Source organism: Chenopodium album, chromosome 23, assembly GCF_948465745.1.
Source record: "Chenopodium album chromosome 23, dcCheAlbu1.1, whole genome shotgun sequence".
Classification (NCBI taxonomy): Eukaryota; Viridiplantae; Streptophyta; class Magnoliopsida; order Caryophyllales; family Amaranthaceae; genus Chenopodium; species Chenopodium album.
This window is the reverse complement of record NC_137856.1, coordinates 33,771,468-33,789,633: the sequence shown is the minus strand read 5'-3', so window position 1 is coordinate 33,789,633 and position 18,166 is coordinate 33,771,468. Positions and strand designations below refer to the sequence as shown.

Below are 18,166 nucleotides of genomic sequence, written 5' to 3'. Positions count from 1 at the left end.
AATCAATTACGAGAAAGTGAACAATATACACCACCAATCGCAGCTCCCTCCATCAATCGCCACCAAAAAGTCAGCACACTCCGATTGTTTCGGTGACTGCCGATTGTTGTGCTCAATTGCATGCATTGGGGTTACTGTGAGAACTGAGAGGAGAGTAGAGGGGTGAATTCAAATCAAAGAACAATGGTGAAAAAAAAAAAAGGAGAGAGAAAGAGATTAGATGTAATTGTCGGCTACTAGAGGAGAGAGAATATAGAGGAATTAAAACCCTACCCTACTCGTATAAGACGCATTCAACATACTGTAAGTATTAAATTATTTTTTTTTTTAAAAAAAACTTTGCCGTTGTGGGAATTGAAGATCTCTGTAGTAAGTATGAACTTTGCAACTCCCTCTTTAGCCCATTTTAGATGGCCCAACTCTCTCTTAACAAACTTTTTAGCCCAATTTATGAATATATTTACGTTTTCTTTTTCAAACTGATAATACCCTCTTCACCACATTCTTATTTCTTTGCACATCACTTTATCATTTAGTTTAGCTAGGAAAAATATTTGTGGATTGATATTAGATATACGAAGTAGCTACAATTAATGAACTATTTTATTTAAAATTCATCTTATCATAATTTTTTATGGTATGTACATCTATAGACATGTGAGTCGGCAATTCAACTTCGGGAAAAAGGCGAGGTGGTTGTAGGAGAGACTACCCTTAAGTATTTGGGAGCTATTCATTTGAAGAATGGAGTGGCTGATCCCCATTTTGAGGTACACAATTTTCTTATGATTAATGATTAATTAATACTACTATGAGAATTAAATATATTATTTAATACTCGGTATTAATTAGGCAAACTATTAATTAAGTAATAATGATTAATTATGAATAGGTTGTGAAACAAGCATTACTTAGAACAATTGAAGAAGCAACCGGTGACAAGTGGAATGAAGAATTGAAATGTGCTTGGAGTGTTGCCTATGATGAGCTAGCTGCAGCCATCAAAGCTGAGATGAAAGAAGAGGCACCTTAATCATTGGTGTAATATAAGTATATTAATTACCCAAAAATAAGCAAGAAAAATATTTATAAAGAAAAAAGTTTGATTTGATTATGTTTGCCAAAATTAGCCATCTGTTGTCTATGACTCTGTGTGAGTTGATGATTAAGAAACCTGTATTGGTTGGGGGAAAAAAAATGAAGACAAATTCATATCTATTGGTGTAATAATGTATTTAAATTCGGTAATTATACGGATTATTGTTTATTGTTATTCTACTTTATAAAATCTGGTAATTTAAGTTAACAAGATTATATTGGATTTTGATCATATAGAAATTGGGTTCAAATACCTCAGAAAATGTCCACATCTTGCCGAATTTAGAGCTCTCTATTTTCAATACAAGTATCCAACTCAAGAAACGCAATGTTAGAAAGATAAACAACCAGCCACAGGAGCTTTGTTTAAACTTTAAACTGGAATAAATTGCAGAGAATTTTATGAGCACCTTCACACAATTGTGCGCGACAATATTTCTGATCTAAATCTTTACATATCAGCTTGCCTGCAATTTGGCCTCTTCCAGGAAGAAAAACAGTAAGGAAACAATTTTCATTCTCTTCAGAATTGTGAAGCATATATGCAATGCTGTTGATACTCATACAATAACCTCATATGAACATGGTTACCGAAAAAACAGCAACCAAAACCTAAACAGAAAACAAAAAGAAAGAGGATGGGGAGTGGAGACACAAAACTGTCACACTATTCTTTGTTCCCTGCATCTACTAAATTAAATTAGGGAAAAATCGGAAAATTTGTTTCAGGGGAACAAAGTCTTAAGGATGCTACCCATTACGTTTGTTGTATTTAGTATACAAAAAAATCCTGGTTGTGAAATCTCCGTGAAAAATAAGAATCCAAAGAATTGTACCTCATATACCTGCACAAATTAAAGAACACTAAGCAAAATGGTACTAAATCTACTACTTACTACTAAGCCACAAAATCTAGTTTTATGCCTTGATTGGCACAAGGAAAACTAAAGAGTTGGGAAAACCCCATTGTGTAACAATATGATATATACAGAAAGGGTGTTCCAAATATTAATAACGTGCATGAAAAGGGGGAAAAAAATAATTAGATTGTGTTCTAAAACAGTCAAGTGACTGACCTTTCTACAGCTAGATTCAGAAGCAGAGGATGATAGCAAAGCTGAACAGTGGATTTTTCAATCTGCAATAATGCCTTCGGCTCGAAGAAGAGAAAAAACATACAAAAGCAAGTCTACTGATCACCTTCACCATCAAATCTTTGGGCCAAGAATTCATCAAGGTGCCCCCAATTTGCAACACCTGACTTGCTAGCAATATCAGTAGGAAGTGAGCGTATACACCCTAGAATATGTTGGACGTCCCGATAAAGTCTGCAGCACCATTACAAATTTTAGAAATAAGTTAATAAATCAAAGGTTACAGGCATAGTGCTACAATGTAACAACACAACAGTACCTCGATTTTGCTTGTGGAGTGCTGATCTCCAAGCGGGAAAATGCTTCGGAAATTTGTGAATGAAATATTATGACCACTTGCCTGCAGATGGGATTCACAAAAGTAACATAAGGTTATTTTTCAATAAAAAAAAAAATTTAACTTTTCAATAATTATTGATAACAAATGTCAGAAATTAAGATTGAAATTCAAAATTTGAAACTATATGATGGGAAAAAAAAAAGGAAAAAGATGCAGCCACACAAATGCAAATTAAGAAGCTGAACAGATAGGCCAACACAATAGGCAAGTACGACAAAAATTGACAACACAAACATATATTACCGGATGGATAGTATAATATGAAGTAGATTTCTTTATTTTTTTTTTTTTGAAAACAGTACAAAATGAAGTAGATTGACAACACTACTCCCTGGCTATTCCATAACTCAAGGGCTATAACAAATTTTTTTGGGAGGTTAAGTGGTGGGTTTCAGAATACAAACCTTTATACATAAATAAATGCAGTATCGAATTCATTTTTTTTTTTTAAATTCAAGCTAACCCCCAGGTCACCATTTATATACCCCTTTACTATGTCTTTGATCAAGCTATCTGACATATATATGTTGAGGCATTTTTATCATTAATTATTACCATCTATGAAAATCTCTGCTTTAATAAATTACATTGGGGGTGTGTTATTCTCACATCTTGGCTAGGCATACATCTGGATAAATTTAAAAATTTGGGAAAGAGGAGAAGCACAAGAATGCATATAAACATGTGAGATGACAGAAACTACAAAAAATAGATCAACATAATTCAAAATCACCTGAAAATCGCTTGAACATCCGCCTCATGAAGCATTCGAGACAAGACACGTTGAAGATAGCCAACCTCCTACAATGTTATGTAAAAAAATTGTTCACATTTGTAAATACTAAAGACGAAATTTTCACAACAAAAAGACTCACAAAGCCCAGGCTTTGCAGACCGACACTATGACTTTCAAAATTTCACATTACAAGGATGATCAAGGGGCTCATAATAAACTTTGAACATTTTTTTGATTTCAATCATGTAACTCTGAAATAAATGGCCATCAATGCTTCATTTAGTTATTAGTCTGAAATTTCACTTTGAGCCTCATAATGCAGGCATGTCCTCAATGAAGTTCAGAGAACAGCAGCCACATTCAATAAGCTTAAGCAATATTAGTTAGCTACTGTCATACACAGATCTAAAACAGAATTAAAATAGATTGAAACATCTATAGGAGGAGGAATCAGGAATGTAAACAGGACTATAGGAGGGAGTAAAAAAAAAAGGATTGCCAAGGGAAAGAAACATAAGGAAAAGGTGATATTTATTACCTTTGTTAATGATTTTGCAAACTGACTAGGCTGCGTGTCACCATCATCAGGTTTATTCCAACTCTCAACAATATGAGGTAATCCTCGTAAATGAACTAACAACCTCTCCCTCATGATCTGAACCAGCTTTGTATGTATCTCATCCCGATGGACCTTATAATCCTACAAAGGAGAGAGAGAGAGAGAGATATATATATATGACTACGTTAAAAAGCCAAAAACCAAATAAAAAGGTCATTTTCAGAAGAAGCTACATGCTTCAACTTCAGAAATGCAGATTTTTTATTTATTTATTTGGGGTTTTTTTTTTTTTGGGGGGGGGGGGGGGGGGGGGGGGTGGGGGTGTGGTGGAAAGGGAGAGAATAGGGAAAACAGCAGGTCCAGGACACCCAAGAATTTGCAGGGACAACAGTGTGTGCCTTTGCTTATTGTGGTTTCAAGTTTACTCCTAGATAATTTATTTGAAGGCCATAAATTGCTAAACATATGCATTACAATTTCCAGTGATAGCACACAGACAAGTAGTAAAGTCTTCGTTCTTTATGTTGCCTTCTTGCTATGACAATTTTAGACCATCTCCTTAGCCTTCTTAGACATTGCTGTCAAGAAAGATCTGCATAGAGTTTCAGTTGTCTTCGCAGATATAATTCAAGTCCAGAGCAAACATATGCGCTGAAATGCACAACTGTATTTCTATTAAAGGGAGACTGCATACTTGACAAGTACAGTGGAGAAATAAATTTGCCCTTTCGTTCTCCTGCACTGACCAGTCCTTGAATATAGCATTCTAAGACATGTTCTTAATTAAACACACACACACACGTATAAAGAATCAAGGATTAAAAACAGACCAATATTTAAAACACTTCTATTTTCGGGATTTAAGGAAATGAAACCTTGTACTTGACGAATGCAATTGGCAGACGCCAAATAAAGCATGATGTCACATAAAATCATCTAAAGAATGAGGAACAAGTTGGCTCGTAGGAAATTAAAAAGTATAGAGAAAATGTCTGGCAAGACTAAAAAAAGGCTGTCCAGTTTCAACAAAGCAGGAGTCTCTGATAGACAGCCATGGATTACAGAGGAGTAGACGAATCCAATGGCTTGTTGAATTTACATTGGTATAGACAAGGTTGCATATACTTGACCATAGAGAGAGAGCACCATATCAAAGGCAACGAAACTGTATAGAGTATGAATGGAAATAGATGATAAAGAAAAACAAAAGGGGGCAACAGCATATTAAAATCCATACCTGTGCCACCCGATCGATCTCTGACTTTAACAGTGGCTTTCTGGTCTCTGGTACATTGAGAAAAAGAACCTGCTTGATATCTTGAAACACAGAAAGTAACATAGCATTAGAGTTTTTCTGGGTAACAATGATTTCCAAAACATTTCCAGTCAAGATGAGTAATATGCTTGATGCTCAATCATAGGCATTAAATGAAATAGATTACGCTTTGCTACTAGCAACTGAACAATATGTAACAAACAATTTCTCATGCATGAAGCACCAAATATTTTTCATCTACCCATTGTTATCTTTTGACAAGAACGAGAAAGTAGATAACTAAAATTAAATATCTCAGCCACAAGTAACCTAAAACCACATTAATGGCCAAACAAGATGTACATTTTCTAATATCCTGTGCAACATCATGTATTCCTGTGTCACCATTTTCTAATAATAATGTACATTCATATTATCCAGAAGAATATGAATACCGTCTTTATCTATTCTTTTATCACCCGACTTAATAAAATAAATAAATAAATAAATAATTTTCTTACATTTATAGTTCCTTGCTCAATTTATGTTTCATAACAAGTTCATTGGGAACAAATTATTGAACTTACGCACCTGGAATAATACCATATGTAAAACTGATGACTTGACTTGCCAAAGCTAAATGTTTGGAAGTGATCGATTTCAATCCAGACACCTGCAATTCAAACATGGCAATCAAGATTGCTGAAACAGTAGGAAAAGCATGCAGATAATTAAGTCAGAGGACAAGAAGCCAGCTAATGGTTGACAAACAAACATCCCTCCTCACACCCAATGAGAAAATACAAAAAAAAAATAAGCTTCATAAATTCAAAAACGAAAGACAGGGAAGGCCCATCAAACGGTCTCAGACCACATACACAGAGTATATTGTAGATTATAAAGCAATTTGTCCAAAAAGAAAAGTTCACATCACAAAGATCATAACAAGCCAACAAAGAAGTAGCAGAAACGTTAATAGCTGTAAATCAGCTATGAAATGTTGATTTACCTGCATAGCACCAGCGCCAAGAACCAGCTGGCAGGTCCTTGTATTAAAGAACTTCAAAATTTCTACAACGCGGTGAACTATTTCTGATGAAAGTGACGGCAAACTATCATTCATATCAATATACTCTGACAGCATCTTCAGCAGTATTAAGCCACTGGAAGCCACAATATAGAAGCCACGTCAGTAGATGATTTCACTTTGTAAATAAAAAAATTTCAAAAGAAATACTGATTGTAAAAATTGTAATGAACATCCAAAAAAAGAATGGGGCCAACAAAACCCCTTTTTTCAGCTCCGGGTTATGACTTACGAAAAGTCAAAGATAAAAGAAGTTGGATGATGGAAGGACCGAGGATAATCAAAGTTACAGACACATAAAAGAAAGGGAGGCTCCAATCTTGTACTACATATATCATGATCAGGCCAAAGAAAACTCCAAAACCAATTGAGCAAAGGCTGTCAGAAGGCTAAAAACACTACCTACTCCCACAAAGTGATAATGCTAGACATATGATTCCATAAGATCTTGTTATCTCTCCGGCCATATTACCAACAAAATAGCAAATTAAAACAATTTCCACAAAAGATTAAGCTTCTAGCACCTGCCAAAACTAACATAAGACTCGCACTATAAGACAAAAACATATGCTCAAACAGATTAGCCAAACTACCCCAACCTGTTCTCAATTCTCAACAGCACTAAATCACCTCTGAAAGCAGTTTTTTTTAGATTGCAAAAGCAGGAATATTCCTGTTCTTTCACTTGCAAAACACAATACACATTATGCATGGATGAAGCAATAATGTTATCTTAGGTCACCAAATGTACACTGGATCCATCAAGGAAATACAATAAAGGATGTTGAAGTGGATGCTATATTAGTCCACAACATAGTGGGGGTCTATGATTTTTATCAAAAGATAAAGAACTTGACATTTTACTCTTTTGTAGGGTTTTCACGGAATGGCTGACCTTAAAAATAGGAAGTTGGAGCTTATTATTCTCAATTACATTTCAAGATGAATCCCCCATGTATCCAAGAAGCACCCAAGTCCCGACTTTCCTGGCAAATAGCCAATTGCCAACATAACAAACGCGATTTTAAACTTCTTTAAACCATAAGCAAATTACCAACATAACACAACCTCAAAAGCCATTAATATATCCCGTCTCTTAGATCCTAGACAACATCCTAAACCTAGACCAGAAAACATGAAGTGGAAAGGCTGCTGCTAAACCACCTCCTCCATTTTAGATCAAAACCCTTCTTCAACACTTCACCAACTTTCCAAGACAGTCAACCATCATCGATGTCAGAAACATTACAGCACAGTAAATTACTAACATTTGCCAGTAAGAAATTCATGAGATATATAACAGCTAAGGTGGCAATGACTAAAATAAAAGGTAGAATAACTAACCAATTAACCATGTGATATCCAACGCCCCTGTACATTAATGTTTGAGAAGTTGATTTCCCACGGTCCTTTGTATTGCTATTTTTGCCGACGGCTGAAGTACCAGCATCAGCTTTACTTGCATCATTAGCCTCGCCTAAATGCTGAGATTTCTCTTGATTGGACACATCACCAGAAACATTGTTTGAATCAGTTCTCTCTACATGCTGCTCAACATTGGATTCTTTACTATCGTCAACCACAGTTGACACACCATTGCTTGAAATTATTGAACTGCCCTGATCGTCACCAAAGTTCTCAGTAATTAAAGAATCTGAACCATGCATTGAAGCAACAATGGCCTGAAACTCATCAGGAACATCAACTTCTGACCATGTTTCTTGATCCAACACCGCCTTAATTTTTGAAACCTGCCTCAGCCAGCAGAGAGGTGGGTTCATGATAAACACGATATTTTCTTGCGACTCATATCAAATAAGCGCCAAGGAATACTTACACGAGATTCATGCTGAAAATCAACAAAGGCTTTTGCTTGTGACTGCAATGTACCTCGTATACTATATCCCAACCTTCCACCAATCTGTTCATATAACCAAGATATGGGCTCAAAACCAGAACATGAACACATTTCTGTAACTTAAGAATAGGACAGATACACAATACAAACACATCTTCACCATACCTTTTCTGTAGCATTTATAAAATCTTGGGTGATGCTGTATATACTAAGAAATTCCGGCAAACGTAACTTGGGATGAAGAAGAGCACGAACACCTAAGAGCTTTGCCCACCTTCCATGGGCAGCATCACAAGCTGCAAAGACAGCTTCAGCATTTTCTCGCAGCACATCAGCTCTGTCCAAAACTAGGGTTTAATCACTACACCTTTTGAAACAGAGACATGCTATCACATATCATTTTTATGCCCAAACACTGTAAAATGCCATGCTCAACCACTACTAAGACAAAGCTAGTCCAAAAGAAACAAATTGTAGTGATGATTACCAAAAAGAGTACTTTTTCTTTCTACTTAGTGGGAGGTTTGACAAAGTTTGGGAAACTCCATGTAATGGACCAACTTAGTATTTTCTGATTTAAAGACCAATTAAGAGATAAAAGCTTGATAATTTAGATTAATAATGGCAGAACTTGGATACAAAAGGATAGATTATTAGCTTAAGGCTATCACTCTCTTGATAACTTTAGGTTATCACTCTCCTAGTAGCTTGAGGTTACTACTCTCAACATTTTTTTCTCACAATTCACATGATCCTAATGCATATACTAATTCCTATTTATACCAAGGAGTAAGGACTACTAGCCTAAAACCATCTAAACTTCCCAAATTGCCCTTCCTAAGGTTAATCTATTACACTCCAGAAGAACATTCCCAAAAGAAATGCACTTTTTCTTCCTTCTACTAACATGGCAAGAAAACCTGCTCCGCAGAACAGTCAACAAAAACACTAACAGTAATGATAACAAAAAATAACAGAAACAATAACAACAATTTCTGAATAGACTATCATAATGTGAAACGATATATTACAACTAAAAGGATAGCAAGTGGCAGACACTTCAGGACATTGGCAATCTCAAAATAAAATATTAAAAAAAACAATAATAAAAAATAAAAAAGTTAAATAAAATAAAATTAAAAAATAACTCTAAAAAAATGAAAATTAAATATTAGCATAAGTAATGGTATTAAGAAATTTACTATTAAGAACAATGTTGCCCAAACCACCACCACTCAATGAACTGTTAAGTGCGCATGTCCTGAACGATCACAATCATATTCCAAGGATCATGTTCCCATTGCTCAGAGTGGACCATAAATTACCTTATAACCCCCTAGAATATTATTCTCACGTCTTATTCTTGGAAAATTCAAATTTCATCTTTCAATATTAATTAATCATTCATGACTCGCTGCCTCCATCAATTTTCCTTCAGTTAAAGCATCCTCATTTCTACCACAATTAAATTGCACACTTGCTAAAAAGGCCAACATTTTGCACAACTGAGAAAGTTAATCTCACATCTAGTTGGGATTTTCTTTTCACAATAAATTGCTCTTATATTTCATCCATTCAGCATTGATACAATGCAACATTTTCCTCCACTTCTACATTACCTTCAATTATGGAGCCAAGATATATGAAACAATCTTTCTTTGACATAACATACGTCCCAATCCTACTTTCTATATCCCATATCCCATAACTTTGTGCCAGTCCTACCTAACTGAAACTTTTCACTGCAAAGTATCACCCCAGAATTAAAACTTGTCTTGGCTCCTTCACTCATATATTGCCCACCAGAACAATGTTAGCTGCAAATTACATAAGTACTGACTTTCATACCAGAGTTATCAAACCACTTTATAGACAATACAAACTTTCCCCTAGAATGTGGTAAGAATGTATTTGGAAAACAGACATTTAAAAGAAGATAATGCTTGATATATGTATATAACAACTGAAATTAATGTACAGAATTTCTTTATTATTCAACACCTACAACAGTGATCAATATACATCATGCCAAAAATAAAGATAAGGAACAATGCATCTTAAAAGAAAGGTGAAGTAGCTGACCTGAAATTTTTGGATACGTTAGATGTACTTATCAGTTCAGTAGCCTTCCCTTGTAATGAAGGAGCCTTGGTAGCATTTTTTTGAGAAGAATATGCAATTGCGTGATTAACTTGATTTTGATTATCATTATCATCTTGCGCAGCTTCGGAAGCTGCAGCACCATGTGCAATAGCAGCAGCAACGGACTGGGATGCATAATGACCATCTAGATTAGACATGATCCACTCAATGGACTTTTTAACTTCAGCTGCCCGAACTAGATGTGCCTATATTTACTAAACAGAATAAGTCACGTCATACTTAACAGAGAAAACAAGCAAACTAATTTATAAAGCCATGTAAACATTCATAGAAGTGGTTGAGATGTTGATAAAACCAGTGCACCCGTTAGAGCCTGAACTAGCTCACTTTAAAGTTGCTAATTTTTGTTAAATAAAAGACCTAAACTCACTCAAGTCTGCAAGCAGGTCTATTACTCCTTAAGTATACGCATGTTCATTATCATATAAGATACTGGTCAAAGCTCATCATTTACCCAATTTATAGAATCCAAATATTATACAAAAAATACAGACCATATGCTTAGTAACAGCCCGTGTCCAAAAAGATAAAGTTAAGGCTTCATCAGAACAAGTTAAGCTCTCTAGTCTCTAATATCCTAACTCCTCTCTTTTCCTGTCGAGCTGTCAACAAACAAATAGCTCAGCATCAACTTCCACATTTCACTAATCCACTTAGTCTTTAGCCCTTCTTTTCTTTGCAACTGAAACCTCTTTCGTTGGGTACAATAGAACCTAGAAGACCCAGATAAAAAACACTCAACTGCCTTGTGAAGAATACCCAAGGGTAGAAAAGTAGAAGATCCTTCAAGTTTCTGATTTAAGAAATGAATAGTGCACCAAGCTTGAACAAGAGCAATCACTATCATAAGTATGCATAATGTAATCACAAGTCCTCGAATCCTTGCATCTATGAGGTATTCCCTCAGTTAGCTCTTTTCCTGATTTGCAAAGATAACTACTGATATGGCTTTCCTCTCCTCATAAAATTAAAGAAGAAAGGGAAAGGGTTTTAGGTTTCTAATAAGGTGATTCAACGCTGTTCTATCACTAAACATTCTCTATATTTCATAGTCATGACAAGGGTATATATAGGTTAGTCTTACTATTTCGTACAATTTGTCAAACAATATGTTTAAATCATTCCTCAATATGCCCAAAATTCAACTTCAGTAATGAAATTGAAATTAACTAGTTGCTATGTGAGATCTAGTTGTATCAGGGATCATGCACCAGACTGGATTCTATGATATACATTTTGTTCAAAATATTTTTGCCACATGTACAAAGAATAAATCTTTTACTCAAAAGCTAGCCTTAAGCCTCTAACCAACTTTACCTAAAACTTTTCAAAAAAAAAAATAAAAAAAAATTACAACATAAATGATCTACTGATGAGTATTGCTTGAGCATACATTACCAGGACAATCTTGAAAACAGCAGCTAATAGTTCAACAAAGCTTTCAGATGACAGGCTCCTTAACCTGCTTGCAAGAGACGAGCCTCCACCTAAATCATACACCAAGTGTCAATAGGTTAATTTCCCTTAATTTGATCTGACTGAATAACTAACAGAAATGACAAAGAAAACAAAATGTTTCTCATGTGTTTTTAGGATAAAGGGGTGAGCTTGGAGAGTATCTCACCATCTGCATCACCAGTCTTCTCTCCAGCCGAGAAATCTGACTCTTGAGACCGAGCAATCAGAACTGGTAGCAGCTCTGCCACAGCATTTTTAATAGCTGTCTTCATATCAGCAGTAAGCGTATCACGATACAATCTCAGAACAGATGGTAGTTTTGCCTGACAAGTGACACATAGACCCATATAACATGTTAGCTCAGCAAATGAAAAAACCCATTCACATATTACTATTTATTACTAAGCATTAAATAGTCAAGACACTGGAGTTTTAATTATATCTTTTACAAACAACACTGAGTACTGCACAAGTAGCCAAAATTTGCAAAGGCTTAGGTTTTCCCTGCACAGGCGGTCCGCAATAATCAGAAAACAAGCACAACATTTCTAGTCATCAGTTTAACAACAGATCTTTGAATTTATCCTATTCCTATTTGACTAGGTAGGAAAAAGAGACAGAAGTTTAAACTTCATTCAGGAGCAATAGATATCTCCTTTACATGTCATCAATTTAACACAGGTCAATCAACTTTCCATTCTTTTTTCTAGTTGATTTAGTAGCAAAAGAGAGACAAAAGATGAAGAACTTCATTCAGAAACAATACGGATTTCTCATAGCATAAAATTGCCAGGATATTCAAAAATCATCATGCAATTTAAGTGGAAATACAAAACAGTACATCAACATTAATATATTACATTATTTCAATTTGGCAATACGGGATACAATACACAACGACCACTGCCATAATCTATTATCTATAAGTCAAAGAATCGTAAATCTTCAACTCCATTATAAAGGGAAAATTCGACACAAACAGAAAATATCACAAACTAATGTAAAGTGAAAAAGTTCTCTTGATAATGAAAAATAACTCATCCACTTCGACCCACTTACTATTAGTAAGAAATAATCTACTATTGATTAGGAAATTAACGGTGACTTTCAAATTTAGCATCCTAGCTTAAGCAAAGTAATCAGGTTGGTTTTCCTTTCAAAAAAAAAAAGTAATCACCAATGCAATTTTACATTGCTCTAAAGGCCTACAGGTTTATTAAAAAGGAACAATAGAGCTAGGCAGCATACAATAAAAAATCAATTTTAGGAGGAAAAAGCTTCTCACCGTTCTAAGCAGTCCAATCACAATAGGTAAAACAAGATCTCGGAAATTAGAAGTTTCTTCTTCATCTAGCTTAACCTGCAAAGAGGGAGACTTGAATCAGGATTCCAGCTACATGCTAGTCAGCCATGAAAACCCTATTCCACTGACCTTCATACCAATTTTAAGGACCAGCAGCAGTTAAAGTAAAAATGAGGAAGATTACATAGATAGAATTACCAAAAGATAATAAGGATAGCCACAAATAAGTTAATGGCAGGGTCTAGAATATCAAAACGTTACTAGTCAAGGCTAGTAATGAGTTGGTTTCCAAAAAGATTCACCCACAAAAGATATAAGTCATCCACAAATCTAAATCAATCAAAATTAACAATAAGGGTAAGGAAGGAAGAAACCAGAAGACCAATGTCATACTCACATCATCAAGCCTTCCATTACTGGGTACAGAAGCTCTTTCTTTTGCGGTTGATACAATTATAGCATCTAAATCCCCGGCATCATGCAAAGATGCACGCATGAATTCTGCTGAAAGAATGCTACAAGAATGAATTCAATGAGTTAAAGATAGACCACAGCTAGCAGCCATGACATAATTATCAATTGGAACAACTATATATAATCCAACTTTAATAGTTTGTTGCAAAAATAATAGTTGAACAAAAAGGTTTAACAAAGATTGTATATAAGATCCTATCCCATGATAGGAACGTCAAGCTAAATTGCTAATCCATCATAATCTCCAAAAGTTGAACAGTAGAAATGATTATCTCCTTAGACCAACAAAGGCTTGAATCCGCTTGAAAATGTACTTAGAATATAAATTATTTTAAGAAACATATGCAACATTAGATGAAGCTTAATTTCCAAGATATATACTGGTACCATGTTGAGTAGACCAACCTGTATATGGAGTCCATTGATGCAGCAACATGGTCCCGCAAATGACGAAAGCAATGTAAACCTGTCAACTCATCCCCATCCTAGCAACAAAGATATATGATCAGAAACTAAAAACTTACACAAGTTGACCTTCACACTCCACTTTATTTGCTATATAAAGATAAAACTCATTAAACGTAAAATTTTCACAGCAACAAAACAATTCAAAAGTGGAGCAAGAAGCAAACAGATTAACAAATGCCACCCTCCAGCAGAAAATAGGACTGTAAGGGACTAGAAGGCTAACCTCCTACCCATATCAACTTCTTTGAGCTTTAAATATTAGATTGCCTCAATCCCTTTTCTGTTTCCAGAACTCCAGTTTAGTGTTTGAGCAAATTTTAATATTATAAAGAAGAATTTAGGATTAGGTTGGCCCAGATATCTAGTTTGATACATTCAATCAACTACCCAATGTATGACCAACATTTATGATCATTAAAAGTACAACCTCGGAAAAAAATGAAGAAGGTAAACTGGGAAGAAATTCAGATGATGTACACAAAAAATGGCAGATTAACCAGCATATAGGATTTGCTTATACCAGTAATTGCCGCAAATCATCAGCAACGTCCAATGCTCCAGCACAATCGGCAGATGCAACAAGCTGAACAAACATAAAACATATGGTTATTTACAGATGCAAAAGAATGCAGATATACTGAAGTTGAATATTGAACACCAGCAACAACAATATCAATCATAACAGTGTTTTGTATGAATTAATTAGGGGACAGTATTAAAAACCACAAACCCGGGTATCAAAAAAGGATATTAGATGGATATAAAGCACTCTGTTCATTTTGACCAATGATACAATAACACCAACAAAATTAACGGCTCCCACAACCTCAACAAGGAACTCCCATCCAACAGAACAGTGGGACTAATGCATAATGCAAAAGGTGTTTCTCTGGATATGATGAAGAACAGAAACAGTTCTGAATACCTAAACTTGGGTCACACATTATAAATCTTGTGGAATCAGAGCTATTAGACATTAAGAATGCACAAAGCTCCCCAAACTACCCCCCTGCTTTTACCTCAAGCACATCTATAGAAGATTATCAAAGAAATAGCTAATAGAAAGGTTGAATCTTTAGCTAGTGAAATACATATCAGATCATTTCTTTTTCCAGGTTCCTTTGTTCCTCCGTTAATTTTCCTTAGAACATAATAATGTCTGAGCTAGAGTGCACTTCCTTACAAATAACGTAGCTTGAGGGCATGATCTTTTTGCCTTTTTCTGCCTCACCTCCAGTTCACAGACAATTTCTTACTCACTTGTTTTTACCGTCCAGCCTCCACTCAACCGAACGGTTATGATGGGCAAAAGCGTTCCTTTGCAGGCGGGGATGGATGTGGCGTAACCCTTCTGACCTATATGGATTAACCCTTGGTTCACCTGGCACCCTCTTCCCAAAATAAGAAATGGAAATAACTTTGTTACTTAGACCTTTCAATCCTTCATACCACCCTATGTACTCGTATTTAAGACACTCCAGCATGGGTATGGTCCGTATGGAGGCTCCACATTTCATTTTGTACCAAAACATTGTAAAAAAAATAAGAAAATAAAAGCCTTAAGACACATAGCAATGTCCAAAACCTTGCTGAAAGCACGATAACAACCGCCCAGACGAACTTAAAGGAGTAATAACTATATTTTGAACCAAAGAAAATCAAAACAGAAGATCTATTACATTGCACTCATTGTCAGAAGTCAATGTGGTTCATAACACATGTCCAGAAGCAACACTGCAAGAGTAGACTGCTCATAACTTCCGAAATCCCAAAATCACCAACTACAAAGTCATAAAGCCACCTATAGGTTGTTACTAAAGTTGCAAAAGGCTACTGTACCAAAATAAATTGCAACCACAACTAAGGCTAATATTGATTGTAACCTTCCCAGTTTTCCAGCAATACAATCTGTATCATCCTATAATCACTACACACTGTGAAAATCCCACATTAATAATAACATCACCCTAGAAATATTTCACCAAAGTTATGCGTATAGCAGCATTGTGTTTGTATACATTGCATAAATTATAGGGTAAGCTGAGTTCACTACTCAAGATCATTCTAAGAATGTAAAAAAATATCAAATTCTATACATTGCAGCTCATAAAACAGAGAAAATTGTGGCCCCTTCTTAAATTTCAAGCGAAACCAATCAAATGTTAAAATCAGCAAATACAACATAAACAATAACATGTAGCTATACAAATCAGCAAAGAAGTTACCAGTTTAAGAGCACCAAGAGCTTGATCAACATATAATATAAGCCTAAGTTTCTGTTGAAGTTCTAACAAGTTGCCCCTCATTGAACTAAACTCTTGAATCTCCCTCGCCGACCCAACAACATCAGCATCTAGCAACCTAATGGTCTCCTTCAATTCCCTAATCCTCTTACACCCTTCAACAATCTTCACATTCAAATCCCCCAGCTGCTGCTGAGCCTCAAAGAACGAATTCGACCGCAACGAGATCTCCTTCACCAAATGCATCTCCACCACATCCAGATACTGGGACAATCTCTCCTGCAGCACTAAATTCTCATTCATCGTCGAAAACGGGCAGGCAGCCCGAAAAGTCCCCCCATCCTCAAGCTCAAAATCCTCCTTAAAGTACAATGCAGGCACTTCCCTCAAACAAGCAACTAACGCTTCTCCCTGCCCTCCAATATTCTCAACAATATCAACATTCTCCTTACTACTATGATTCCGAATATCCTCGAAACGAGCATAATGTTCCGAGATCGAATTCAAATACGGTTGAAAATCAGATTTATTAGCATCTAAACAAGGTTTCGAAGTATTAATTGGGGCAAATTCAGGCAAAATCACCGATGTCGGCGAAGACCACCATCCAAGCCAAGAAGAAGCATCACTAGAGTGAGGATTATTAAGAATTGAAGACAAATTATGCTCAAAAATCGCCTTACTTGAAAGAGAAGAATTCGAGCTTGTTCTTGAGATACTATTCTCTCTTGATGGAGAAGATGATGATGATGAAGTACTCGCTGTTGCTGCTTCGAGATTAAACCTTCCCGAAACAGAAGGTCGCGACTCCATTACCAATCAATCGATTAATCGATCGGAAAACTCAGCGTCTTCTACTGTGATTTCGATCGAATTGCATAAACCCTAGAAAATCGACAGCATTGATTGCGGAATTTAGAGGTGGTAGAACTGTGGATCTTTGCGATTGAATTGGGGAAATGGTGGAGATTGTTGTTGATTGGATTGAAGAAGTTTGAAGGTGGATGAAAATGGAGGAGAGAGAAAATGGTGATGAGTGTGATTGAAAATGGTGGTGAAGTTTCTCTCTCTAAGTTGAAGGTACAACAATGGCGATTTAGATCTGAGAATGAGAAGTAAAAGAGGGATTACTACTGCTACAGTAAGATGTCCAAATTTTTACTTTGTTTTTTTTTTTTTGGGTTACAAGAAAAGTAAAAGGACTCCAAATGACGATGAATCTAGGATGCTCATGTGTGTGGACTCTATGGAGAGTTAACCAGTCTTTATTTTGTTCACTCGAGAGCATGACAAGTGTTAGAATATGTGTTCATTGTGTTCGGTAAAATTAATTGTTGTCCGGAGGGGCGGTGGAGTAGTTATTAATGGGTAGTCCGGGTAGCTGTTACAGTAGTTGTTTGGTGAACATGTTCGACACAAAAGTAGCTACTACTATACAAAGAAGTAAAAAATGGAGTAAATTCCAGTGGTTAAAAGGATAATTTATGACAAAAATAGTTGCTAGCCTTCCCAATACACGGGAGTTTCTGGTTTCTTATTCTATCTCACTCCCAAAGAGGATTCTTTCACTTGCCATATCAATATGGTGTGATTTAAGCTGATTACATGTAAGTTTTAAAATCCAAAATTGTTTAAAATCTAAAAAAGATTATTACTCGTAATCCTTCAATTTCCTATGCTTCTTATTGATGCTTGCCTACTCAAAAGATAATACATTTGGTTTTTTGTGAAATGCTATGCCCCTATTCGGTAGAACATAGTTATAAGGGTAGTCAACTAACTATTAGTTGTGCTGGTAGCAGTTAATTGTGGGGTTTAGTGTCAATTGCCAACTATCACCGTTAGCTGTGAAGATATATAATTACAGTTAGTGTTCGATAAACTACTAACTAATTGCTACGAGTACTTGTGAAAAAAGACTTTTTTCCCCTAATAAAAGCTACCTCCATTCTATAATGTCAAATATAAAG

General features: G+C 35.6%; 2 protein-coding genes across 2 annotated transcripts in view; one reads left to right on the top strand and one right to left on the bottom strand.

Annotated features, from left to right (window-relative positions):
• The window catches only part of LOC145606680 (anaerobic nitrite reductase HB2-like), a 4,528-nt gene extending 3,255 nt beyond the window's left edge, over positions 1–1,273 (top strand). Inside the window, exons 3-4 of the mRNA XM_081662498.1 lie at positions 654–770; positions 893–1,273. Of these exons, the coding sequence (XP_081518624.1) occupies positions 654–770; positions 893–1,033 (258 nt within the window). The 3' untranslated portion in view covers positions 1,034–1,273. The remainder of the gene's footprint in view (positions 1–653; positions 771–892) is intronic.
• A 324-nt stretch (positions 1,274–1,597) lies between these two features.
• LOC145606679 (vacuolar protein sorting-associated protein 54, chloroplastic-like) lies at positions 1,598–17,367 on the bottom strand. Its single transcript, XM_081662497.1, has 19 exons — positions 16,179–17,367; positions 14,474–14,536; positions 13,891–13,970; positions 13,409–13,526; positions 12,994–13,068; positions 11,875–12,031; positions 11,649–11,737; positions 10,170–10,435; positions 8,253–8,424; positions 8,067–8,150; positions 7,574–7,980; positions 6,152–6,305; positions 5,734–5,815; positions 5,125–5,204; positions 3,867–4,028; positions 3,326–3,393; positions 2,512–2,592; positions 2,175–2,426; positions 1,598–1,943 (listed from the first exon to the last, which is right to left on the bottom strand). The coding sequence occupies exons 1-18, from the start codon at positions 17,007–17,009 to the stop codon at positions 2,288–2,290; spliced, it is 3,108 nt and encodes a 1,035-aa protein (XP_081518623.1). The 5' UTR covers positions 17,010–17,367; the 3' UTR covers positions 1,598–1,943; positions 2,175–2,287.
• Positions 17,368–18,166: the final 799 nt, after the last annotated feature.